The sequence below is a fragment of the Sciurus vulgaris genome (assembly GCF_902686455.1).
Source record: "Sciurus vulgaris genome assembly, chromosome: 17".
NCBI lineage: Eukaryota > Metazoa > Chordata > Mammalia > Rodentia > Sciuridae > Sciurus > Sciurus vulgaris.
Genome location: NC_136478.1, coordinates 3,251,718 through 3,277,679, shown reverse-complemented (window position 1 = coordinate 3,277,679; position 25,962 = coordinate 3,251,718). Strand labels below are relative to the sequence as shown.

General features: G+C 64.4%; 1 protein-coding gene across 6 annotated transcripts in view; it reads left to right on the top strand.

The window, feature by feature from the left end:
• Positions 1-25,962, top strand: part of GSE1 (Gse1 coiled-coil protein) — a 310,866-nt gene that overhangs the window by 154,726 nt on the left and 130,178 nt on the right. The window contains exon 1 of one of the 6 annotated variants that reach the window (XM_079119586.1): positions 10,240-10,645. The exons of the other annotated variants lie outside the window; for them this stretch is intronic. Coding sequence (XP_078975712.1) covers positions 10,603-10,645 — 43 coding nt within the window. The 5' untranslated portion in view covers positions 10,240-10,602. Of the gene's footprint in view, positions 1-10,239; positions 10,646-25,962 lie in introns of those variants that run through there. 6 annotated transcript variants of the gene reach the window in all.

The following is a 25,962-nucleotide window of genomic DNA, read 5'->3' as shown; positions in this document are numbered from 1 at the left end:
GGTCACACAGCTGCTGTGTTCCCACACCAGCCTGACCTGCTTTGTCCTGTGCAGCAGACTCGGGGCAGCGTCCCACACGTGGGCCCTGTGCTTGGACTCATGTTAGGGACCATGACCGCAGACTTAATGCAGAGGGAGGAGCAGAGCCCTGAGGAAGGGCCAGGCAGCCTGGTGGCCAGCTGCCTCCCCCTCTCAGTACGGTGATCCCGGGTCCGCTCTGCCAGCCACCCGCGCAGTCTCATCTGGAAAAGGGCCAGGTGACAATCCCAGCCGAGCAGCACCCCACTGTGTGTGGCCTCCGGGAGCTTTGGGAGGGTGCCTGGCTTTCCCTCAGGGATTCTGGGATTCAGCTGGCCTTTCGGATCTTTCCAAAAGTGCTCCACTCAGATGAGGTGACTGTGCAGCCCGGAGAACCCTGTGGGCAGGATCCGTGCTTTTAAAATAGCTGCTGTGTGTGGACTGGGTGTTTCAAAAGCAGAGAGGCAGCTGCAGGGCAGGATGGAGGAGCATTTATGGAGCACTTGCTGTGTACGCAGAGAGGCAGGCGCCTGACCCAGAGAGACCAGGTGGGGCCCCAGGAGGCGACCTGCCCTCGCCTGGAACATTCCAGGGAGAGCTGACCCAGTCCTGGCTGTTTCCTCCTCTCCCTCCGTTGCCGAGTTAATGCTAACTGGCAGAGGGTGACGGAGGGGGCTGGGGCAAGGCTGGCAGCAGCCCCGTGCCACCCACCTCCCGCCCGCAGCCCCGGGCAGGAAGCCGGCTTACGCGCGGCAGGCGCAGCTGCTGCTAACAGGTGAGCCCTGGCCGAGCCTCCCAGGGCCTCCTGGAGAAATCCTAATGAAGTGCAGCTGTGAACTCCAGTTCTGGGTCAGGAAGGCAATTTCTCATCTCTCCTCGCAGCAACTGAGCCGAAAACCCGGGAGCTTGCTTCTCCGTGCCAGCGCCCCTCGGCCTCCAGTGCAGAGCAGGCAGCTTGGCGCCGGGGCCGGTGGTGGGCAGGGAGGAGCCAGGCTGGCGGGGCCCAGCAGCCCACCGGCCAGTGAGGTGGGAGCAGGGAGCGGTTGGCCACGTGCCCAGGACAGGGACAGGGCCATTGCCCTGCAGTAATTGTCGAGAGCACCTCCTGCGGTCCAGGGTCCACCACCTGGCCACGGCAGCACATGGGCAGGGGCCCTGCCACATACCACATCTGAGCCACTCCAAAGGCGCCAGGCAGCTGCTCCTGGCCTAACCCGCTCTTCCGGATGGTTCCTGGCCTGGAAGGGCCCAGATAAACAAAGCCAGGGGTGACTGGGAAGCCTCGGGGCTGCCCCGGATAGTTAGTGGCCTGCTGCCGAGGGGGCGGCATATGGCAGAGCAGGGCCCTGGCTCCAGATCAGGCTGGTCATGGCCCTGCCGTGCCACCTTTGGCCACAGGGTCACCTGAGAAGCCGTTTCCTTCAACAAGACCTGGAGGAAGCTCCAGGGCTACCAAGTGCTGTGACTGGAAAGGTCTGGGCAGCGGCTCCTGTTGCTGCTCGGCCTCTTCGGTGGACGTGGTGGCCTGGGGCCGGCAGCTTGGGCTTGGGTGGCTGCTGTGTGACCTTGAGGAGACTGCTTGACCTCTGTGCTCTGTCGCCTGCGGAGTGGGAGGGGTGGACCTGAGATTCTCATGGCAACAGTGCCGAGGATCGTTTTGGCATCTCTCCCACAGGGAGAGTCGTGCCGCCTCTGGCAAATCCCCAGTAGCCTCCCGCCCGCCCCCACCGCTCTGTGCCCACCAGGGCTCCAGGGTGATCTGCCAAGGGAGGCTGGGCCTCGGCCCTGGCAGCCTTCTCCTCCGCCCCTCGGTGCAGCATCTGAACCCAGGGCGCACCCTGCCTCCCTGCCTGTGTTCTCCGGGTGGCCCACTCTCACGGTGCCTGGCCCTTTTTTTTTTTTTTTTTAAACAATTGTCAACTGGGCACAGTGGCACATGCCTGTAGTCCCAGCGACTTGGGAGGCTGAGGCAGGAGGATTGCAAGTTGGAGGACAGCCTCAGCAACTTAGACCCTGTCTTAAAACACAAAATAGAAAGGGCAGGGGTGTAGCTCAAGTGGTGGAGCAGCCCTGGGTTCAACCTCAGTGACAGAGAGAGAGAGAGGAGGTTTGTCAAGATGTGGCTTAGATGCACTAACACAGAGTTCTCGCTAGCGAGTGCACAGAGAGACCCCGACCACCCCAGACGACGCCCTGCCTGACCATTCCCAGCCCCAGCGCCTGAGGCCACCGGCCTGTCTTCCGACCTTGCGGTTGGCCTTTGCTGGGAGGTGGGAGCGTCCCGACAGGAGCCCACGCTGAGGGGCTCTCACGCTGTGGCTGGGCCCTTGCCAAGGGCGTGGCCTCAGTGGTTCCTCCCAGGTGCCCACGGACAGTTTGCTCAGGTGGAGACACGGAAACCCAGGGCACCATGGCCAGGCTTCTCCCCTCAGCCGCCCACGAGGGCCCTTCCCCTTCCCCTTCCTGGGCCCCTTGGGCCTAGGCAGGGAGTCAGTGTCTGGCTTGTCCCCACTGGGCCCCCCACCCCCGTGGCACATGAGAGACGGGAGAGGAAGCCTGTGGGCGGCGCCCTGGCTGCTCCGGCCCGGCCCCTGCACGGGGTCTCGGCTCAGCCAGCAGGCCATTCCTCCTGCCCCTGGCCTGGGTGCCCAATGGCACTGTCAGCAGGATTCCACTCAGACAGGGACAGGGCAGGGGCGGGTGGGCACACTCTGTGCCCTCTCTCTGTCCCCAGGCCCCAGTCCTGGCAGCTTGGGGATCACTGGGGGACAGACTAAGAACTCCCTTGGCCAGGGCCTGTGGCCAGGCTACTGGGATCTTTCAGAGCTCCCGGGGAGCCTGGATCCCTGGTCTGAAGGAGCAGATTCTTCCAGAAGCCCAGGTTGGGTGCTGCATCCTGCTGGAAGGAGTCTTTCTTCCTGGGATGCCCCAGCAGCCTGGCTCAGCCTGGGTTGGCACCTCCTGCAGGACTCCTGCAGAAGGACCTGGGCTGGGGACACTCAGCACCGACTGCCAGAGAGGGCCATCTGCTGTGCCGGGGTGTGCCGCCGCCCTCGTTATTTCTGTTACAGACATTTACTGAGCGTCTCCCTCTGCCAGGTGTTCCGAGGCCTCCCGGGGTGCACTGAGGCCTGCTGGGAGCCGAGGAGCTTCCTGTCTCCACAGCACCCTGCAGGCACCCCGGCCCACGGGGGCTTCCTGTTGGGGGCTGGGCAGCAATTACCCCCAGGGTCCACATCTGGGGGCTGTATTAGCTGACCTGGTGCCGTGTGACCCAGATGGCCCCCAGGCTAACAGCTGTAGAGGGGCCCCTTCCAAGTGCCTGTATTGGAGGAAAGTTCTAGATTTGGGTGGGGCATGGAAGGAGGTGGTTTGGCAAGCTCGCAGTCCTCTCCCAGGGCTTGGAGACCCCTGACGCCCATGTGGAGACTTTGGCTGCCCCTCCTGGTGGCTGCAGGGGGCAGGGGGTCCCAGCCAGGAGCAGGTCTGTGTTCGGTGCCGGCAGTCCTCGAACGGGAGGCTGGAGGTAGGTAGCCAGGGAGGGCTGCAGCGGCCCGTGCTGAAGGGCCTCCCTCGCTGGGACCGGTCAGCAGGCGACCCTTCCCTGCCTCAGAGGGCACGCAAATGCCGCACTGCTGTGTGGGGTCGATGAGGCCCTGGGAGGGCAGATTCCCTCCTGGACAGGCACACTTGCCTGTGTGTGTCCCGTGTGGCCAGACACTGTGTGTGCTGTGACAGAGACTCCAAACTGGGTGCCCTCGCGTGGTGAGTCTGGAACGCAGGTGTCGGCCGGCTGGCTCTCAGGAGCCCCGTGGAGTCTGCCCAGCCTCCATGGCTGCCGGCCATCCTCGGCATTTCTGGGCTGCGACACATCCTGCAGCTCCCCCGTCTGTCACGTGGCCTCCTCCCAGGCCCGCCTCCTCCCTTCCTGCTGCTCCCAAAGATGCTCATCCTTGGGGCAGCGCCCATCCTGCCCCGTGATCTCACCTCCAGATCCTTGATGTGGTCACCTTTGCAGGGACCCTACTCGTAAGCAAGGCCACGTGCCAGGTCGCTGACATGCCCTTTGGGAGAGCACCTTCTGCGGGTGGCTGATGCGTCTCCAGAGGAAGCAGGTGCCTTGACTGGGCCTCCTGGTGCCCGGGTCTGTGCAGCTGCCTGCTGTTTGACTCCTGGGCAGACACAGGTGCCCATGAGCCCAGGCAGGGCTCGGTGGGTACATCAGGATGTGCCTGGGCCGGGTTGGCCCAGAGCTGACCGCAGTGAGCCCTCGGGGCGAGGTTGTTATCCAAGCTTAGCCTCGTCCTCCTCCTCAGGGAGGAAGAAGCAGACCCCGCAGCCAGTTCCCCGCCCGAGGTCCCACAGAGCCCTCAGCCAGGACCGGGGCTCAGACTCCTCAGCCCCCTCCCTGCGTGGGGGGCCTGGGTTCATGGAGGCCACCCAGGAGACGCCAGTGCACGGGGCTCTGCCTGCTTGGGGGACCTCACTTGTCTCTGATGGGACCCTGTGCCAGGTTGGGGACAGCTCAGGCACCCGTCTGCAAGCCGCCTCCTGCAGAGTGGTGAGGTTCCCCCTTTGGGTGTTTGGTCTCCATTTCTGACAGGCGTGGGGGAGTGTGACAGGTTCCTGTGCTGGCAGCCACTGTGTGCCCACACTTCCCGCCTGCTCTGGTCTGTGCCAGGAGGGGCCTGGAGGCCTCCCCAGGTGTCAGGCCCTGCCTGGCCTCACGTCACCCCACGCCTGGCCAGGAGGCACTCCCCACTTCACAGAGAGGAAACTGACATGGTGCTTACCGACTGTCCCCAGGGTGTGAAGTCACAGCTGGGCTCTTGCGATGGGCCCTGCAAGATCTCTCCCACCCTCACCTGTGAATGGAGGGCTTCCATGAGTTAGCATAATCCTAGCCTGCAGGAGCGTCCCTGAGGGCCAGGACAGTGTCTGGGGATAGCTGTGCCTGCGTCTTCCTGCCCACTCTGGGAGATCCCAGGAGCTGCGGGGTCAGTGGAACCTGGGGCTGCGGGGCAGGGAGGAGGGAGCAGTAGGAGGGAGGCCCGTGGGAAGGGCTCTCCCCCACCCTCTGCCTCCCCGGCTGCTTAGAACCTGGGGCCAGGTACCCTCCAGCAGCACCACCGCCTGCCGTCTCTGCTATGGGACCAGGCCCCGAGCAGGCTTCCAGCACCCGAGGACCGGGCGGTGGCCCTTCTGCCCTGGGGCCCTCCAGAGGGTTGGAGCTGCTGGGCAGGTGAAGGTCACCCTGAGCCCTGCAGGTAGATGTGGGCAGAGGCCCAGTCCTGGGAGGAGGAGCCCTCTGCCCAGCCCACCCCTCCGGGGCCAGGGATGGGGGGTCCACGGGAGGGGACGCTCAGCAGGGAGAGAGTAGGACCCCCACAGTCACGAGGACTCGGGAGAGAAGCTGACCAAGGGCCTCGCAGCTGTCTGCCAGCGGGGCTGGACGACTTGTGATAAATGGGCCTCGGGAGTGGGCATCCGCACCTGCTGCCTGCCCAGGACGGAGGGAGGTGACTGCCACTGCTGCTCCCCTGCTTCTCCCTGACCCCGAGAGAGAGGGCAGTGGCCAGCCCCAAGGCCGCTGGGAGCTGTGGCAGCCAGCCAAATGAGGGCGGAGGGAGGGCGGAGGCAGAGGCCCTGCCAGAGCTTATCGGGAAAGGTCAGGACCCCAGGGCGGGAAGGCAGGAGGGCGCTGCCCGTCCACAGAGCTGGGAGCTGCCTGGGTGGCAGCTGCGGCCTGCCACGCATCCCAGGAATGTGGTGGCCCCTGACCCAAGAAAGGAACAGATCCTCTTGGGTTTCTCTCCTGCCCTGTGGGGTCAGCACAGCAGGCCTCGCTGTCTCCCTCGAGGTGATAAAATGCGTCTTGGCCCCAGGACCTGACGGCTCGGAGGTCCCACAGGCGCCCTCCCAGACCCCAGCCCCGCCTCGCCACGGACTCGGTGAGCAGCCAGCTGGGCCCCAGGCCCCAGGAGTGAGACTGGGGAGACCCCGCCTCACCTGTGGGCCTCAGCAAGGCTGGGCCGGGGACAGACATGGGCTGCCGCCTGAGCCTGAAGAACGTGACCCCAGGCTGGGTGGCCTGGCCATCCACTAGTGCACTGGCTGTGCGCTGGTTCAGCACTGCGTGTCCCGTGCGGCCCTCCCCGCCCCCGCCTCATCGTAGCAGAACACAGGCACCTGGAGTGGCCCAGGCACTGAGCCCTCTCCACCACTCTGCCCAGCCTCGGGGCTCAGGGGCAGGGACAGGTGGGAAGAGACGGTCCTGCCTCGAGGTGCAGCTGCTCACGAGGGGGTGCTGGGCCACACGGAGCAGGTGTCCTGCTGGGAGGGGAGCCAGGTGGGCCCTGCTGGGCAGCGGGAGCAGGCAGCGGGCACTGCCCCACCAGGAGGGTGTGGCAGGGGCAGCACAGGGGTGGGGTATGTGTCTGATGCCAGGACACCCAGATGGACATGGGCCCCGCTGCACAGGGGGGGCAGCCCAGAGGATGCTCCTGGTGAGGCCTGCTGGGTGCCAGGCAGGAGCCCCAAGAGTCCTGCCAGTGGCAGCTCCCGAGGGCCACACACGTGGCCCTGCAGCTGCCCGCCCCAGGGACCTGGACACCAGCCCCATCCCACCCTCGGAGCCTCGGCCATTGCTGGGGCTGAGGAGGGAGCTGAGACTTATGGGGGCTGTCTGGAGAAAACGGGGATCCTCCAGGGTCACAACCCCCTCGCCATTCTGCCCGGCTGTGCGGGTCCAGTCCCCGCCCATACACCAGTGGGTGCCAGCCGTCCCCTTTCTGTGTTTTAGGGGTCTGCTTCCTTCCTGGGAGCTTGGACAAGCGGTGCTCTTGGAGTGAATGGAGAGACTCCCTAGCAAAGGGTGCAGCAGGCAGGAGGCAGTGCTGGGGAAGCCAGGGGCCTTCCCTGGCAAAGCCACCACCAGCCCATGCCGGGCCTGTGTGGAAGTCACTTAGTCATGTATTTAAAAATTTTGCAGTGCTTGGGATTGAACTCACAGCTGCTCTATCAGACCTGAATCCCTAGCACTTCCTTTCAAATGGTATGGGGATTGAACTGGTGCGATTTATCACATCTCCGGCCCTTTTAATTTTGAGACAGGGCCTCACTAAGTTGCGGAGGCTGGCCTCGAACTCCTGATCCTCCTACTTCAACCTCCCGTGTCTCTGGGATTGCAGGTGTACACCTGGCTTCTTTCTTTATTTTGTGACAAGGTTTTGCTAAGTTGCCCAGACCGGTCTCGAACTTGTGATCCTCCTGCCTCAGCTTCCTGAGTCGATGAGGCTACAGGTGTACACCTTCAGCCTGCCCCCTTGCAAATTACCCCTTCTTTCAGGCAGACGCGGCCCCTGCACAAGTGCTTGATGGCAGAGTGCAGCTGCGTTTCATGGGTGCTCTTGGGCAGTGGGTGACTCAGACAGCCTGCTCCCAGGTTGTCGTTGGTTCCTAGTCGGCTGAGGGGGGCTGAGAGCACAGACCGCCCGCTGCCTCTTCACCCTGGGGAGACCGGTGCTCAGGTGCTCAGGGGCATGGGTGGGGTCAGTTCGCCATCCTTGGGGTGGAGCGTGCCAAGAAGTCCCTCGGTCAGTACGCCCTCACGTGGACGAGGACAGCACGGCCTGGCTCTGCAGGCAGAGTAGGCTGCTGTGGGATGGTCCCCGCCTGCCTTTCCTGCTCTTGCAGTGCACAGGGGATAAGCATCTGCCCCAACCCTGGGAAGCCGGCTCCTGCAACCCCGGTCAGACTAGCGTCTACACTGCTGGCTCCTGCTGCAGGCTGCACTCTGCCTGCGCTGGTGGCTTCCGGAAGAGTTCCCACCAGGTCACAGTGCCCACAGCTCCCCAGACTGTCCTCCAGGAGCTCTCGCTGGTTATTCACATGGGAAGCAAGGACGAGCTGGCTGGGGTGGCACGCTGGGCCCCGCTGCCCTCACCCAGATAAGACTGAGCCTTCTGCTGCTGTAGCCTGAAATACCAGCTGTGCTCAAGGTCAGCAGGCCGGCCTGGGAGACCTTGTGTCCCTGCTCCTTACAGCAGCGTTCCCAGCCCTGGGTGCGATGGGAGCCTCCTGGGGAGACCAGGCCACCCCAGAGATTCTCATGCCCAGGGCCACTGGCCCGAGGTCCAGTGGGTTGACACCACACCTTACCCTTAGGGAGGGATGCCCCACTACTGGACTTTGGAAGCCCATGCGAATCTGCCAGACCTGGGGACGAGAGCCCTGGGCAAACAAGATGGTTGGTGTGAAGCCCAGTGCTGTTTCCAAAGCAAGTGACCAGCAGAAAATGGGCAGCTGGACTTGGTGGGAATCTGGGCGCCTGAGGGCTGTGGCAGCTGGAGGCTGGGCAGAGCCAGCAGTGACCTCCCACAGCCAAGGCTGGTGTTGTCTTTGGAGGAGGAAGACGTGGGCTGAGGACGTGAAGAAGATGATGACAAACAGGGACGTCTTAGAACCCTGGGCCCTGGCGAGGAACGCTGCGCGCCTGGCAGACCTGTAGTGGGTGAGGGTGGAGCAGACTCGGGACGCGTGAGCAGCCCGCACGCCAGCACACGAGGTTTGGTGACAGGAGCCTGGCCCTGTGGGAGGAAGTCGGGACACTTGGCTCAACACCGGAAGGGATTCTAAGGAGCAGTCCCCGCTGGCCACAGAGACCGGAGACCTCATCCCACGCCTGCCTCAGGGCCAGCTGGGAGCTGGCTCTGTGGAAGACGTTCCCAAGGGCCCTTCCTGGCAGGGGGTTGGCTTTCCGGATTTCTCAATCTCAGGACTAGTGACCTTTGGGGCTGGCTGATTCTTTTTCGTGAGGGGTGACCTGGCCTTGCAGGACGCTCAGCTGCACCCCTGACCTCCACCACTGGATGCATGGAGCACATGCCCCCCCCCCCCCAGTAGTGCAGACCTTGGTGGCACATGTGCCCTGGGAAGCAGAGGCACACCCTCCCCACTGAGAGCCACCTGCCCTGCCACGAAGGTTCTCTGCCCGCCCTGGCTGTACACTGGGACCCCTGGCGCGCTCAAGGGTCCTGAGGCTGGTGCCTCCTCAGAGTGACACCACGGGTCTGGTTGTGGTCCAGGAACCCAGCAGGGCCCAGGTGGTTCTAATGTGCAGGGCCTGGGACAGACCCCGTGCTGTACCAGGCTGTTCTCCAGCTGGACTCACCTCAAGCAGCACCTGGGTGGCAGAGCAAATTAAAGCCGCCCATGTAATCAGAATGACCTGGAATCCTCAGGCAGTCCCTCCCTGCAGCAGGCGGCTCCTGGAGGGGCAGCCCGCACCCAGTGACCTTTCCTGGCGCCCCACGCCCTGCTGTAGCTCCTCGAGCAGCCGCTCTGCCCTCCTTCCCTCCTCTCTTCTGGCTTGATTTAGTGGGTGGTGAAGAACAGCAGCTTGAGAGTTGCTAAGAGCTCCCCACTCGCCAGCACTTATCTGGAAAGGAGAGTCCGGGAGCCCCAGCCTCAGCCTAAGGCTGAGCACACCTCTCCAGGGGAGGGGGCGGCAAGCCCAAGCCAGCAGCCCCGCAGTGCGCTCTGCAGGCTGCTGGCACCCTCGCCACCCAACACACCCCGTCCCAGTGCCCAGCCATGGGGCTGCCCCTCCCTGCCAGGCCTGCTGAGCCTCTGGGGAGTTGCCCCCCAGGGCTGGGCCCAACTCCCCACCGGCCTCATCCAGGGAGCTCAGAGGGGTTAGGGGCCATTCCAGGTGGGCTGCCAGAGGGGTGGCCCCCAGCTGCCTGGCTGGTGGGGGCAGGGGAGGCCCGGCTCCCCCGCCTGCTCTGGGTTCACCTCCACTCTCAGCCTTTGGTTGCCTGCCCGCCCTCCTCTCCTGGCGCCCGTCCCCCGCCTTCTCCTCCCTGATGGAAAATACAAAAGAAAAATGCGCCAGTGCCCAGGTCTGGGGAGCCCCAGCCCCTGGGATGGAGAAATGAAAAGCGGCCCCAATTAGAGGCTTTGGTTCTGCAAACTTGATGCTCGGCACTTGAACTGTCACGGCGGAGCCTTAATTAGCAGCGGCGGGGGAGAGGTCAGGGACAACTCAGCAGTCTTGACAAGCGCGCTATCAAGTGCAGGCAGCGGGGCTGCCCGGGAGCGCGGGCGGGCGGCGGGGGAGGAGCGCCGCCCCCGCCGAGCGGGAGGGAATGAGATGGTCGCTGAGGCGGCCGCGCAGCCTCGGCCGCTGGGGCGTGAAGCGGCGGGCGCGGGGCGCGGGGCGGCGTGAGAGGCGGCTGCGCCCCCGGCCCCGGCCCCTCCCCGGCTCCGAGCAGCAGGCGGGCGGGGCGCACGGCGCGCAGCGCGCAGGGACGCCCGGCTACTCCGTGACCCCGAAGGGCCGCGGGGTTCCACAGCCCGGTGCCTCTGGCCTCCAGGGACACCCTCGGCCGTCCCGTGACTCCCTCGGGCCCCCTGGCCCCTCCCTGGTTCCCAGCTCCCGCCGCGAACGGAACGGGTAGGAGGGGCGCGCCGCGCGCTCGGACGCCCCTGCCGAGCAGTGACTCCCGCGGTGGCCGCCGGTGATGCCCAGAAGCCCCTTCTAGAGTCCCCCGGGTCCCCACGCCCCGGGCGGGGCGGCGCAGCATGCTCGGCATGAAGACCTGGTCGTCCCTGCTCCAGGATCTCAGTAAGTGCCCGGCGCGCCGCCCGCGGAGAGGGAGAGGGGAGGGCCCAGGTGGCACTTTCTGGGTCGCACCGCCCTCCCCACCAGGCTTGACCCCGCGCTCACCCGGTCTGGCCCCCACCCCGCCCGGATCATCGTCCTTCAGGCCCTGCACGTGTTCTCCAGCCCGCCACCAATCGCCTCCTCATCCTGTCAACTCAGAAAAGCAGCCATCGATTTATTTTTAAGTGGAGACGCTCCATCTGCCCGCGGTCTGGCCGCCCTGTGGCATGTCTAGGCCCCAGGGAGAATGGTGGAGAGTCACCTCCAGATTGTGCAGGGCGGGTGGCCGGCTTGCACCAGCCTGGCTGCTGTCCAAGGCACTGCATTATCCTGACTGCTCAGCAGCCTGGGGTGGGGGTCAGCCCTGGCAGGGCCCCTGCACTGGAGATTGAGTCCAGGAGGCAAAATGCCCACAAGGGTTGCTTCCCGCCCTTCCTGGAGCAGGTGGGAATCTGGGTGGGCCTGGGGCTTAAGCCGTTCCCCCCAGCTGCCCCGGTACCTCCTTGGGGGCCTGTCCCAGGCCCCTGGGTGGGAGGATTTCCTCCTGGCATCGAGGCCATGACCCCGAGTCACTGGTGCCACTTGTCCGTCAGGGAGAGGGCAGTCAGGTCCTGAGCCCCCTGAGTGGGTCCTGTGTCGGACCTCTGCGGGGTCAGCCGCACTCCGAAGCCCCGGGAACTGCTGCAAGATGGGGGCCAGAAGTGGGCAGGGTTGAGCCCCTGGTCGAGGGGCTGGCCAAGGGCAGTGGGTGGTAGCCCAGGTTATAGAGGTCTCTGCAGGATGGCTTGGTGGCAGGATAACCTCAGGACAGTCTTCTCGTGAAAGGCTGCATCCTGACCTCACCTGCTGGCCTTTCTTCTAGGTGGGCCAGGGTGGGGATGGGGTGGCCCTCCAGCTCCCAGCCCACCCACCTGCCCTACCTGGCCTCCCTGGTGGCTGTCTGTGCACCTCAATGCCTGTTTGAACTGCAGCCTTTAAAGCTTTTTGCCTTTTGAGGACTGGCGGGGGGGGGGGGACTGTCATTTGGAGAGGTCAAGCACAGTCCCTGCTTAGAGTCCGCGGGTAGAAAGAGCTTAAAACAAATCCGTCCATCAGATGCCGGCTTAGGCGGCTGCCAGTGCTCCCCTGGGGCCTGAGTGGGGGCGCAGCTGAGAAGCAGGGCTGCCTTTTCCCTTTGAACACCGTGAACCTGGAAACGCCCCTCTTATTTCCGCGTTTGATCCTCGCCTCCCTCGCCGGGCTCCCTCTGATCGTCCTTCGCTGGTGCCTGGCTGGTGGAGAGCCTTGGCAGCCCCAGAGGCGGGCGAGGCCCAGCTGTGCGACCGTGCCTGCTCACAGAGTGTCTCGGAGCCTGGCTTGCTCAGGTGTGTGCCACCATCTGCCAGGCGACCATGTGCCTGGCTGGCTGCGTGTGGCTGTTAAATTCTGCTTCTTCCCCTCGCCACCCTGACGCTCCTGTCCAGGTGCGGAGCTGGCGGTCCCTGGCTTTGTTTCTGAAGCCCAGCTAGAGGGCAGGGAAGAGCACGTCCTGCCGAGGCCTGTGTCAGGGAGTGCTGGGTGTTGGGGTTGCGTCCTCCACCTGTGGTTGCTCCTCAGCCTGGTGGCAGTTCTGGGAGGGAGGCGTGGGCTCTGTGCCCTGTGTTTGCAGGTGCAGAAACTGAGGACGGCTTCCAGCTCAGGGAGCTGAGAGGGAGAGGGTAGGAAGTGTCATGGAGCCCCGAGGTCATGTCCCTGCCAGCCACCACTGGGCACCTCTGCCTTCAGCTCCAGAGAATGGGCTGTCTGCCACCCAACATGTGGGAGGCCTCCCATAGCCACAGGACACAGCCGCTGGTTGGAAGCCCCTGCTCTGCAGCCGGCTGGGTCTCTCCTGTGCCCGCCCTGCCTGGCCATCCCTGGCTGCTTGGTGCGCAGCTGTGAGGGAAGCATGCGTGTGACAGTGAGGAGCCACACACGTGACACCCCAGGGACCTGGCCTCTCTGCAGCACATTCTCCCACGTGGGGCATGGGGTGCCGTCTTGCCTCCAGGAACAGACACCCCGCGTATCAGCTGCTCTGCTTTCCTTCTGCCTGGAGAGCTCTGCCCTTGCGTGCTCTGCTCCTCCAGGCCCGACTCGGAAGCCACCTCCTCTGGGAAGCCCTCCAGGTCCACCCCCGCAGGTCTTCCGTGCCTCCATTGTCCTCACGCCTGTTAGGTCACTCTTGGTGGAGTCCGTATGTTTGCATCAGTTCTGGTGAAAGTTCCTCGAGGGAAGAGCCTTTCTGTTTCCACCTCAGAATCTCCTGAGCAGCTGAGAACGCGCAGTAGGTGCCGGTGTTTGGTTCTATTCCCAGATATTCGGTGGGTGCTGGGCCCTGGTGGGGGTCAGAACCACATCCGCAGCCTGTCTGGAGGCTCTGGGGCGCCTTGAAATCGTGTCCAAGTTTGCTGGCTGGATGATCCAGCACTGGCAGTGTAGACTGGGCCCCACAAGCCTGGGCCTTTCCTGGGGGCCAGGAGGGCAGGTTCACGGCTCACGACAGCAGACTGCTGCGGGGTGTGGAACAGGGGCCCTCTGGGCAGATCATGGGGTCAGCTGCTGGAAGGAGGTGAGATGGGTTATCCCCAGAGTTGGCCAGGGTGGCCGCGCTGCTTGCCGCTGGCCCGCTCTGCAGGCGCCAGCCTCTGGCCAGCAGGAGCTTTCCCTGTGAGAGAAGGGCTGTGCAGACGTGCCCGGCTCACCTTCCGAAGCAGGAGTGCTCTGGGAGCCCCCAGAGAGCTGGCAGGGCTCTCTGGGCCCCACTGCCCCTTGCCATTAGCTGCAAGGCACCGGTCCAGCCAGGCTGTGCCCCCGAGCTTTCATGTCCTCAGGCCCCAGTGATGCACAGTGGCAGCTGAGCTCATGGGCTTGAGGGCTTTGCAGCCTGGGGAGGTGGGATAGCATGTGTGAGCCCTGCAGGTCGGCCCAGGTGACAAAGACTCAGGCGTGGCGATAAAGGTGGAATTTCTGCCTTTGTTTTCCATCAGATAAATCATACAAACTACTTCCAGATTTATAAGGGAAAAAAAAACCTCCAGAGACCCTCAGAAGGAAGGAAGAGGCTCAGCAAGAAGCAGTACTGAGGGAGCGTGGGCTTGCTGGGCCCCAGCCTCGGCGTCGGCCTCCAGCAGCCCGGCCCCTTGTGGTGAGCGTGGGCACCCGGGTCCCCTGCACTAGGGAGCCAGCGGGTAAGGTCCATCTCCCGGCTCTGCCTCCTACTGGCTGGGTGTCCTTGGTAAGACGCGTAACACCCTGGGCCTGGGCCGTAGCTTCCTCATCTGTGAAACGAGGAATGTTAGTGCCTATTGCTGGGAGCGGGGGTGCACACCAGTCATGCCAGCGTCTCAGGAGGCGGGGGCAGAGTTCCAGGCCAGCTTCAGCAATTTAGGAAGGCTGGGGTGTGACTGGGCTCGGTCCCCAGCACTGTAGAAAATAATAAAATCACTCTGCTCTGCCCTGTTCTGGTGACCCCAGTACTGGTTGAGGACAGTGGCATCCTGTTTGCTCAGGAATGGGTGCAGCTAGCCGTTCCCACTTGGGGCACTCATGCAGCTGGCTGGCACCGGTGGGGTCCTCTTATAGATTCTTGGCTCTGTGATCTGGCGTGGGTGCCAGCTGCTGGGTCCCCCCACAGGGTATTCTCAGTTGGGCATCTTGGGTGGCCGAAGTCTCACAGCAGGTAGACCCAGAGGGACCAGCAGAGCTTGTGAGGTCACAGCCCAGGTGCAGGAAGGGCCAGGAGGAGGAGCATGGAGATGCTTCACAGGCGGCGCTGGCGGCTGCTCTGTGGTCGGTGGACAGCGCTGAGAATGCCTGGGCACTTGGCGACCCCTCTGCACCGAGACCTGGGGATGGGCACCCTCCTCCCTGTCAGGGCTGCCCATCCGTCCTTGCTGTGTTTCTGGAGTGACCCCTGGCCACCTCCCAGGAGCCAGCCACCCCTCAAAGCTTCGGCAGAGGTCCTCATGGTGGACACCTTAGCCGTGGGCCCCTTCATGTCTGTTCAGGGTTGCTGCACACAGGGACGGGAGGGCCCTGGGGCCCAGGGAGTACAGAACCGTGCTGAGACACACCCTCCTGGGGCCCCTCTGAGCCTGCGGGGGACCCCAGCCGCGCCTTGGTGAGCCCTGAGGAGAGGCCGGCCCCACCTGCATGGCACCGTCTGAACAGAGGCTGCAAACTGTCCTTCCCCTCTGTGGACACCCAAGTGCAGGGCTCCAGGAGAACGTGGGGGACACGGGTACGAGCATGCTGTGACGCCGCAGGCCTCTGCACTGAGGCGACTAGGGCCACCTGGAGGTCCCACGAGGATCCAGAGTGTGACCCTATTTGCCTGCAGAGTCTTTGCAGATGTAATTAGTTAAAACTGGTTCTTGAGATGAAATTGTCCTAGACTAGGATGGGCCCCAAAACTGATGACAGACGCCCTTGTAAGGGACAAGAGAGGAGAGACAGGCAGGAGGAGGCCGCAGGGCAATGCCAGAGGTCCAGGGGGCCGGCCACCAGATGCTGGGAGGCAGGGAGCGTCTCCCCTAGCGCTCCCGAGGGGCTGGCCTGCTGCTCCTTGTCCGACTCCACTTCAGTCTCCAGAGCCTGAGAATGAATTCCTGCTGTAGCCACAGTGGTGCCTGAGATCCCAGCACAGGGGAGGCTGAGGCAGGAGGACCATGAGGAGGCCAGCCTGGGCAACTTGCCTTGAAGTAAAAAGGGCTGGTCAGCAGCTCGGTGGGAAGGCCCTTGTCTGGCATGTGGGGTCTGGTTTCCATCCCAGAAGGAAGTCTCTCCTTAACCCTGGCTGCGGCTTCAGCTCTTACCCTTACATGTTTTCCACATGTGCGATGATTTAAATACCATCTGATGTCCCCCGTGGACTCTGGGGCCCCTAAGAATGCAGACCTGGCTTTGGGGGCTGCATCTCACCACCTGCCCCTGGAAAATCAGGAGACACTGCAGACTGAGATGGCCCCAGGGCCTCCCACCAGCCAGCAGCTGCCTGGGAGGCCACCTGCCTGCAGACAAGGGCACCCTGGGGCAGGAGGGTGAAGGCCAGGGCCCTCAGCCTGTCAGAGCCCCTGGCCAGGTGGAGGTGCCCAGACTCCGGCTCACCTGATCCCTGATGGCGGTAGGGTGGCCTGGGGGTCGCTCTTGCTCTTTCCAGTCCTGAGATGCGTCTGCCCTGTGGCCTCCCCCAGCCACGCGGGACTCACTCTGTGAGGATGTTCCTTCTGCAGAGCCCTGCGTGTGTCCAGCCCTTTACCCCTCCTGCCCCTGCCAGAAGGGCAGCAACCTGTGCCAGCCCTCAGGTGGCTTGCCCACCTGTGGTGCCCTGGAGCGTGGGCACAGCTGCACCCTGGACTGATTTGAAAGGGCACTCGGGCTGGCGGGTCGTCAGTCTCCGTCAGCCCCTCGGGCCCCTCTGGAGCTGGACACCCCCTCAGAGACCCGGCCCTGTGCACCAGCTGCATCATGTGACCCCCTGTGCTGCAGCTGACATTGGGCCAGCTGGAGGTCCTGGCCTGCAGGCCTGGTGGCAGGGCGGCTGGGACCTGAGCTTTCTGGGTGAACCTGTCACGTGAGGTCCGAGCTCTGACACTAACCCCACACCCTGCTGCCTCCCGCCCCCAGGGCCCCAGATGCTCCCAAGGTTGCCCGTGCCCCCTGGTGCCTGTCCTTGGGGCCCTCAGCTGGCCACAGTGGTGGCCCACACCTGACAGGGCTGGGTCCCCTGCAGGTGGCAAAGTCACTCTGCCTCCTGGAGGGACGCGTGGGCTGGGAGGAGGTGTGGGCGCCCTGGGGAGGCCCTGCCCTGGCCCTGCTCCTCACAGCCATCCCCGCAGAGGGCCTGGCGACCCCGACAGGGTTCCTTTAATCAAGAAAGATTGAAGTGCTGTAATGTGGCAGTTTGGTGGCATCTCTAGAAGGAAGCAGAGAGCCCAAATGGAACCCAGAAAAAAGATAAAATAAGACCCAGTGAATTTTTAATAGTGATTATCTCCTGACACGCAGCCGCTGCCATCTGGCAGACTCGGCCTGCTGGAGCTCCGTCCTGCGCCAGGGGCAGCTCGGGGCTCCAGCTATCAGCCGGCAACCCGGGGCACGTCGGAGGGCCTGGCCGCGTCCCTGCCCCGCCACCCTGGGTTCTCTGGCCTGGCTCCGTCGTGTCGTGGACCTGCATCTGAGTGAGGGACTGGTCCTCAGCACCCAAGCTCTTGTGGCCTCCAGGGCCAAAGGCCACCACATCCCATCAGTGGACACTGAGCACCTGGCAGCTGCGGCCCACCATCCTGTAAGGTGGACTCTTCTAAGCAGTGGTCTCTTGGGTCATGTTCAACCTGTTACCTGTCCACTCAAGGCTGGACCCTGCAAACATGTCCCAGCACTGTGGAGCCAGACCCTCCTTACCATGCTGGGCATGGTGGCCACAACTCTGATCCCAGCTATTCAGGAGGCTGAGGCAGGAGGATTGCAGAGTGGAGGCCAGTCTCAGCAACATAGCTAGACCGTCTCAAAGTAAAAAATAAAAAGGGCCAAGAGTGTAACTCATTGGCAGATCACCCCCCAGGACCAAAGAAATCAAAACCCAGAACCGCCATCTTTGCCATGAGGGCCATCCTGTGCATCTAGGATGCTGAGCAGTGTCTCTGGTCTCTGCCCGCCGGATGCCAGTAGCATTATCCAGCTGCGACAATCAGAACTGTCTCTAGGTGTTGCCAGGTGTCTCCTGGGGTCGGGGGAGTGCAAAATGGTCCCAGCCGAGAACCGGCTTAAGGGGAGTGTGAGCTTTGTCAGGGTGCGGTCTGGATCATTCCCCAAAGGCTTGGGAGCTGAAGGCTTGTCCCAGTGCACAGTGCCGAATGGGGCCCTGGGGAGCCACTGGGTGACAGGGGCACTGATCCCTTCGGTAGACCGAATCCATCAAGGGATCCATATTTGGTGGCATCACTGGGAGCTGGCGGCAATGGTAGGAGGCAGGAGCTGGCTGGAGGGAGTGGCAGGGCGTGCCCTGGAAGGACATCCATCCCTGGCCCCTTCCTCCCCTGGCCGTGAGCTAATCAGCTGTCCTCTGCGCAGGCCTGGTGACCTGCTCCACCTAGGCCCCAAGGCAATGCAGTCTGCAGACCACGAGCGGAAACTCGGAACTAAAAATAAATCTTTCTCCTTTTAAGCTTTTTCCTTGGTTATTTATCACAGTGACGAAAAGGCGACTAATACAGGTTTCTTGTGGCCATCGTAACAAATTAACCCAAACCCGTGGCTTCAAGAGACGCGTACTCTCTGCAGCCCTGCAGGCCGCAAGTCCCAAATCCAAGTGGTGCAGGGCCAGACTCCGCCAAGGCTCTGGAGGCCCAGTCCCGCCTCCGCCAGCTCCTGAAGGCTGCAGGCCACCCCAGACTCAAGGGCACCTGTGTGTCGCTGTCTCTGTGTGCTGTTCTCCTTGCCCAGAGTCCCTGCACGCACGCACACTGGGTCAGGCCACTCTCCCCAGGCCCACCTGCGGGGAGCGGCTTGGCACGCCCCACCCAGACCCACGACTGCTCAGCCCCCTCCCTTCACCAGGCGGAAGACCCTGCCAGCTGGGCTGTGGCCAAGGGCCTCTGTGGACACCTGGGGTGGGGCCATCAGTCCCCCGTCTGTATCAGAAGTGCACCAAAACCAAAGCAGTGGCTCGAGTCCTTATGGTGGCACCTGCGTGGGGACCTGTCCTGTGGCTTCAGGGCACCTGAAGCTGGTGAGGCCTGGCAGGGATCAGCTCTTCTGTCCTTGGCAGAAGAATTTCTGGAAATCTCCCTTCTTTTCAAACCTGGCGTACAGCAAGGCCACCACCCAGCCAAGTCACCAAATCCTCAGGAGTCCTGCTGCCCCCATGCAGGCCAGGCTCTTGCTGAGGGCCGTGTCCACCTGTCCGCCTAAGCTTTCACTGGAGGACCTGGGGAGAGGGCACCTTCCAGGAAGGAGGCGGGAGATGCTGTAGAGGTTGGTGCTGGCTGCTGGGGCTGGCATCATGGGCTGCCCAGCTGGGGCCTGAGGCCAGGAGGGTAGTTCCAGCTGTTCGGAGTCCAAAGTCAAGGTGAAAAGGACATGGCTGCCCTCCCCACCTCAGGTGGTTCCAGGCCCTAAGCAATGACAAGAAATCACAGGGCCATGGAGGTGGCTGGAGTGACAGTGTCTGCAGGCCAGGGTGGGTTGGCGGGGCTGCCAGCTTCCTGGCTTGTGGCCGCACCTCTAGGCTCCTGGGTGTACGAGAACAGGCGAACCCCGTGCAGCCACCCAGCTGAGCCAGGGCCACCCCACTGCAAGGTCCTGAACCACAGCTGCAAAGATACTTTTTGCAAGTGAGGTCATGCTCATGGGCTCAGGGCTGGAGATGGACAGGCCTGTTTTAGAGGGGTACCCATTCAGCCTGTGGTGCGACAAGGGGCTCTGAGTGATGACTTCTGGAGCTGCTGGGGCTGACGTGGGGAGAGGGCTGCAACCAGACACACCTGAGACAAAGGGGCAGGAAAGCTGGGGCCAGGGGACGGGGGTATACGCCTTGCCTTGGCACTCACGGGGGTTGGGCAGGACTCCAATGAGGCTCCAAGCTGGGGACCCCTAGCTGTCTGTCTTGCAGAGGGTGGAATGAGGGTCTGGGGCAGAAGCCAGAGACCAGCGAGCTGGCTACTGCACAGGTCCAGGCAGGGGCGGGCGATGTGGCTTGGGATTCCCCTCCAGGGAGGGAGGAAGGAGTGCGGCCGGCCCCAGCCGCTCCCTGGTGGCTTTCTGATTGTCCGGCCTCTTCCCTAACAGCCTGCTGCTCGCCTCCTCCCTCCCCCGCCCCAGCTTGCCACGCTGGCAGCTGTTGTTCCTGGGAGTCGGGAGGGGAACAGCCGGGGTGCAGGAAGGGAGGCCAAGGGGACCCAGGCTGGGGGACACCGCGGGGCAGGCCGTGCCAGCCCGGGCAGGGAGTGTCATTCCATCTCTCTTGCTGCATTTCCTGCAGTTAAACCTGAGTGCTGGGCGGCAGGGCCCAGCCCAGGCGGGAGGCAGGGCCTGGCCTGCTGCCCTCCCCTTCATGCCACCCTGGGCCTGAGACCCAGCCTCCAGGGGCCCAGGGGCCGGGGGGGGGCGCTCGCCCCAATCCCTGCGCTCATACCAAAGGGCAGGTGCTTCCAGTGCCCGTCCGTCTGGCTGGGCCTAGGGTCAGAATCTCGCCCTCGTCTCTTGCCCGGTTGCGAGTGTTTTATTTCCTGATTCGGTCAGGTGACCCCTTGTCCTCCCTGCCACTGCTGATGTGGCCCAGGGACAATGAATGGTGCCTTGTAATAACCCTGGCCAATGGTTTCATTGACCCCACTCTGCCGTCCCTGCTGCCCCCACCTCTTTGTGGCCCCTCAGGACCCCGACTTTCCTGCCTCCCCCCGCACTCCCGCCAGCTCCGCGGCCCCTGCCCCTCCTGGCATCCTCTTGGTCCTGCAGCGGAGGCACTCAGTTTGCAGGAGGAGCAGGCTGGAGGCTCCCTGACACGCTACCCATCAGCAGCCCCTGGGGCAGGCGGGGGTGGGGCCAGCAAGGTGCCCAGGAGCCTGTCCGTCAGCTCGCCACACCAGGGTAGGCAGACTTCGGCCCTGGGGCCTGTCACTGCACCAGGGGGATTTCTTACCACGCTGCGGGCCTGGGCCTCGGACGTGGGTTCGTTGGGGAGCCTCTCCTTGTCTGCAGTGCTGCGCGTCTGGGGCTCATGTGTGCAGGCCCACGCATCCCTGTGGCACAGGCCCGAGTGGCAGTACCAGCTGGAGGTCCCAAGGGAGGGCAGTGGAGCCCTGAGCCTCTGGCTTGCAGCAGGAGGATGAGGAGGCAGGGCGTGGGAGCGTCGCCTGCCGAAGCCTGCAGGGCTCGAGCCTGGACTGGGCTTGGGGGCTCAGAGCTGTCACCACTGTGGCCTTGTAGCATCAGGATTCACCTCCTCCTTCTCTGGCTCTGGGTCTGGTTTCTGGCTCAGGGTGGGTCAGGAGACCCACACGCCGGGGAGTTCACAGCTGTGGCTGCTGCTCCTTTGGCGTGTCCTGTGATCCCGTGGCCCAGAGACTCAGGGCCTCCCACTGAGGCCTGATGGTCCAATGCCCATTTCATTGTGTCCTTTTTGAGATGTCTGGCTGTGTTGCCCAGCCTGGCTGCAGACTCCTGGGCTCAGATCCTCCTCCCTCAGCTTCCTGGGTAGCTGGAATCAGGCAGGCAGGCGCCACCACACCTGGCACAGTTACCATTTTGTGAGAGAGGAAACTGAGGCACAGGGAGGCCAAACACCCTGCAGGGGCCTCGCTCAACCTGGAGTGTCGGAGCCCGGAGCTGACGCAGCACGTGTGCGTGGAAGCAGGTGTCTGGATGGGGTTGGGGAGGCATTCCAGAGCCGCGGGGCCGGCTCCGCTCAGCCTTTGGCTTGACGCTTGTGTGACTTGTGACGCTTGTGTGGCCCAGTGCCTGGGCAGCTGCATGCCCGCTGTAGGCCTCCATGCCTGGCTTGTGCCTGCTCACAGGACCCTGCCACCCCTGCCCTGAGCCCACCTTCTCGGGCCCTGGGGACAGGATTCTCTGCGGGGGCCCTGCTGGCCCTGCCTCCCCAGCCACCTGGGGCAAGTCACACTGCCCACGGAGCTGACCCTCCACTGCCTGGGGTCCAGTTGCCCTCCATGGGGACAGAGTGTCACTTTCACAGCAGGTGCAGGGGGCCATGAGGTGGCCAGCGCCCTGGGAAGAGTGGGGGCCCGTTGGGTGGCCAGTTCCGTGGGGTGGCTGAGGGCTCCAGCCTGATTCTTCTGCCTGACACCCCAGCACCCCCTGGAAATTTTGGCTTGAGGGCAGAGCTGGTCCCGGCTGCTGCACTCCTGAAATAACAGCCGCCGGGAGCAGCTGGACTGCGAGCTGAGCCCCGGCGGGTCCTCCGGGGCGGGGCCTGCAGCATCCGCCGTCTCCGTCGCCCCTCCTGGGACCCTGAGGGCTGCCCTCACTCAGTGTCATCTTCTGACCTACCTGCTCCCTCTCTGGGCCACCGCCTGCGTTCCAGCTGCTTCTGACTCCAGCTGTTCCTGACACAGGCAAACCTCTCTCCTCTCCAGCACACCTCCCCAGGCGGCCGTGAATACAGCCGGACTTCCAGCTCCAGATCCAGGCCTGTCCGTGGCCAGCGGTACAGCCACCCCGCTGCCCCACTGCCACGTGCCCCCGCATCTTTATCTGGAAAATGGAGATTGGTGGCACGCCCACCTTTTTGAAAAATTCGCGGAGATAAACCCCATGCTTAGTTGTGGAATTGTGATGGGAGTCTCAAATCAGACTTGGAGCGGAGTCTGTGGGGCGCACGGGCGCAGTGCTTGAGGAGGGCTTTGAGGGGTGTGTAGGAGTGTGCGTGGTGCTGGGTTGAACCCAGGGTGCTCTGCCACTGCCCTCCTGGGCCTTTCACACGTTCTTACTTGAGACGGGGCCTTGCTCCGTCACCAGGCGGCTGGGACGTACAGTGCTCCTGCCTCAGCCTCCCGAGTAGCTGGGATCAGGGGAGTGGCCCCCACTGCCAGCACACAGGCCTCTTCTAGAAGGACAAGGAGGGAGGATAGGGCAGTTCAGGTCCAGGGACCTGGCTGAGGAGCCCGATCCACCGTGCACGCTGCCTCGAGGGCCAGCCTGCCCTTCTCAGGGCCCAGGTCCTGGTGTGTGGAGTCTCCCCTGCCACGCCCTCCAGGCCCTGGCCTGGCCTGTGTCCTAGACCTCTGGAGGCTCGTCCTGGCCTGCGGCCGGGCTGCTCTTACCCACAGTCCTCCTGCCACCCTGTGCCTCAGGGCTCAGGGGCTGAAGAGGCCTGGTGGGCCGTCACTGCTCCGTGGGAGACCAGAGCCCCCAGAGGCTACCAGGACCTGCCCCTGGGCCGTGCTCGCTCCAGGTGCCCAGTCCTGCCAGGGAAAGGGGGGCCCGTGCTGCTGGAGAAGAGGGGCAGCTGGCCTGGACTGGACCCCGTCCTGCCTTGCACCCCAAGGGGAGCAGCAGGCCCGTGGCCTGGCAGGCCCTATGAAATGTGGACAGTAATGGTTCTCCCCGTGGCATGGAGCACGAGGACCTGGTGGGGCACTGCCTGTCCCTGATCACCAGCCTGGGGAGCTCCCTTCTCCTTGCTGTGCCTCAGTGTCCCCACCCGGGGGCCGTTCCTACGCCTGCCCCTTGCCAGCTGACGCCAGGCCACAGCCCGCCGCCCCCCGCCCGCGGGCCCTGTGGCTCGAGTGTCTCCAAGGCGGTGGGCCGAGACCAGTGGGCCTCCCGGCTGCACACCTGAGAACTTGCTGGCAGAGTGTTTGCTTAATTAATTGACTTTGCGAGAGGGAGCTGTCCCCGTGTAAATCTACCAGCAGGCTCTGGCTCTGCTGCGGGGCGCGGCGAACGCACGACTAGACTTTAAATAAGGGTGCAATGGCTGCTTGAATAATTGAAGAGCGTCACAGGCAGCAGCCCTCCGCCTAGCACCCTCCCGCCCGCTTCGCCAGGCCCCTGGGCCCTTCACTGTCGGTGGGCTGCCAAGACCCCTTAGGCCCCGTGGCAACCCCCGCAGCCCTGCAGGAGACGGGGTGTGCGCCCAGGCTTCAGACGGGGAAATCGAGGCCAGGGAGGGCAAGGGGCCTGTCTGGGGGCTGGAGTGGGTGCTTTGGCTCCTGCCTCCTGGCTGGGCGCTGGTTCTGTTCTCCTGCGGGAGCAGAGGGGCCCCACCCACTCCCATAGCCCCTTTGGGATTGTTGGGCCTCGCCGGGGACGTCCCCCGCGTGTGGAGGCCACCCTTCACAGAGCCCAGCTGCGGCGCTCCCATTGCCGAGGTCCTCCAGCTGGGCAGGGCCGGAAGGGCCCTCAGCCAGGTGCCAGGTCCCGCATGCTGTGGTCCTCTGGGGACAGTGAGCATTCATGCTGAGACCCGGGTTTCCATTCTGCTGGTGATTGACAGCTTCCTTCTAGGCACAAATTGGTTTTTTAAATTAATGTGTTTTATTTTCATGGTGCTGGGGATCCACTAAGGGCGGAGAGCTCGCTGGGCGGGCGTTCAACCCCCGAGCCACACCCAACCTGGTGGTCAGTTTAAGACCAGCCACTGGCCTTATCCCTCAGAACCCAGAGCGGCCGGTTGGTGTGAAGGGTGGCTGCAAGGAGGGTGCCCGTGCGGCCCACCACAGAGTGACCTGCAGTGCTGGCCGGGGAGAGGCGGTCCTGCTGTGAGGCTGCTGGCACCCCGGCCTGCACCAGGGCTGCAGGAGCGGACCTCACCGTGACAGCGCCTGTCCCCCAAGCCCGGGGTGGCTGGCAGTGCCACGTGTGACAGCAGGGGAGACGGAGGCACAGGGTCTTCATGCTTCCCAAGTCACACCAGAGCCCGACTCACGCCCAGCGGCTAGGCTCAGAGCGTCCGGCCAGTGCTGCCCTGCGGGCCCGGGCTTCCCGCCCTCCTCCTGGCAGCCTTTCCGGGTCGAGAAGCTCCCTGCCACCCCAGCAGGGTGGCCCCTGTCTGCCCTGTCCTGAGTCAGCCTGGCCCTGTCCCTGCCTAGGCCAGGCCCTGGGGACATGCACTGACCACCCGCCCCAGGCACCCGCGGCCCAGATGCTGTGGCAGGGCCACTTCCACCATCAGAGAAAGGCAGGCTTGGCGGGTGTCGGGACCCCCCGGGACACTCCAGGTGCCGTCCACTCCGCCACACCTCAGCAGAGAGGCGGGGGCCCGCCGGAGCCTCCCCGCTCCAGCCCCAGGCCCGCAGGTGCTCGTTCCCGCCTCTGCCTTTCCCACACAGCTTCACAGGCCCAGAGAGGGAAAGCAGCTTGCCCCCATCACACAGCCGGCTGAGCCAGGGCCAGCCGGGCCTTCTAACGGCCAGCTGTCACCCCAGGGGAGGGGAGAGCTCCTTCCTTTCCCCCTCCCCACCTTCACCCCTTCCTTGATCTCATTTTTCCGAGGAGGGAAGGAGGAAGTGAGGCCCCTCCTCGGGCTGTGCCCGCGGCGACTGCCCGCCTGCCGCCCGCTGTTCCTGGGAGGGCATGCTTCATCCCGCGGGCCGCGCCGCTGCCGCGTTAAGGACAGATGGATGGCAGCTAATGAGCCTGCTCGCACCATTAGCACTCGAGAGCCTTCCCGGATTAAAGCCGCGCACAGCCCGCCGGGCGCTTGTCACTCGCGAGGTGGGCGCCAGGCTCCGGCTGTGCTTGGTGTGCCCGTGATTGTTGCAGTAATTGGGCCTCCTGCTCCTGGGGAGCCCACGGCCACCCTCCTGGGGCTCCAGTGCCTGCCCAGCTGCCCCCATCCCCATAGGGGTCCCAGGCTCCGCTGCTCACAGCCCCCAGGCCCTGGGCCAGGGGGCACCGCCTAACCAGGCCTCACCATGGGTCAGGCCTTGGCGCAGCCCGTTCTTGCCCAGGCCTGCCAGGGACGCGTCCTGCACCCGTTTCACAGATGGGGAGGATGGCAGATGCGCAGAGGGGGACAGGTGCCCGCCACGCCTGGCCCGGCGGTTGCAGCCTCCGCGGCCCCCGCCCCTCTCACATGCACACGGCGCACCCCCAGGCGTGTGCCCCGTTCATACCACCGAGACCCCGGGCCCTCCCCACCTGTGGGCTCGTGGGAGTCGTGCTGCCCCGGGCGTGGCTGTCGCCCGGGCTGTGTGGCCCTGAAGACAGGTGGTCAGGGAAGGGGCGGCCTCTCCTGTCCAGGACTCCACCAGTGGCTGTGGCCCGCGGCCTGACCTCTGCAACTCCCGTGGCTCCCGCGTGGCTGGCGGAGGGTGGAGCCCTCTGCTTTCTGCAGGGGCCTCTCCCGGCCTGGCCAGCCCCCTCCCTCTCCTGCCCCGGGTGTGGACTTCTCCCCAGCCCTCCATGAGGCGCCCACCGTGCCCTCCTCCGGGCTGCCCCACTCTTCCCTGCCTGCGGCCCCCTCTGTTTCAGGGACCTTTCTGGGGTCTGGGTGGCTTGCCATAGCCCTCCCTCCCTGGCAGAGCCAGCGATCCTCGGCGAGCTGCTGGGTCTGCGGGGCTGGACGGCTGCCATGTTGCTGGGCAGGGGCCACAGGGCTGGGGCAAAGCCGGGCTCCCCTTGGATCCCTCCCACGGCTGCTTCGTGCCTGGCCCAGGCCTGCTGTGACCTGTGGCAGTGGACCTTGGTTTCCATATGGCCTCTGTCCGAAGCGGGCGCCCAGCAGCTTGGGGTCTGCGTGCCGGAGGGGTGTGGCCAGGAGACGCCCGCAGCCGACAGCTGCTCCCTCCCTGGCA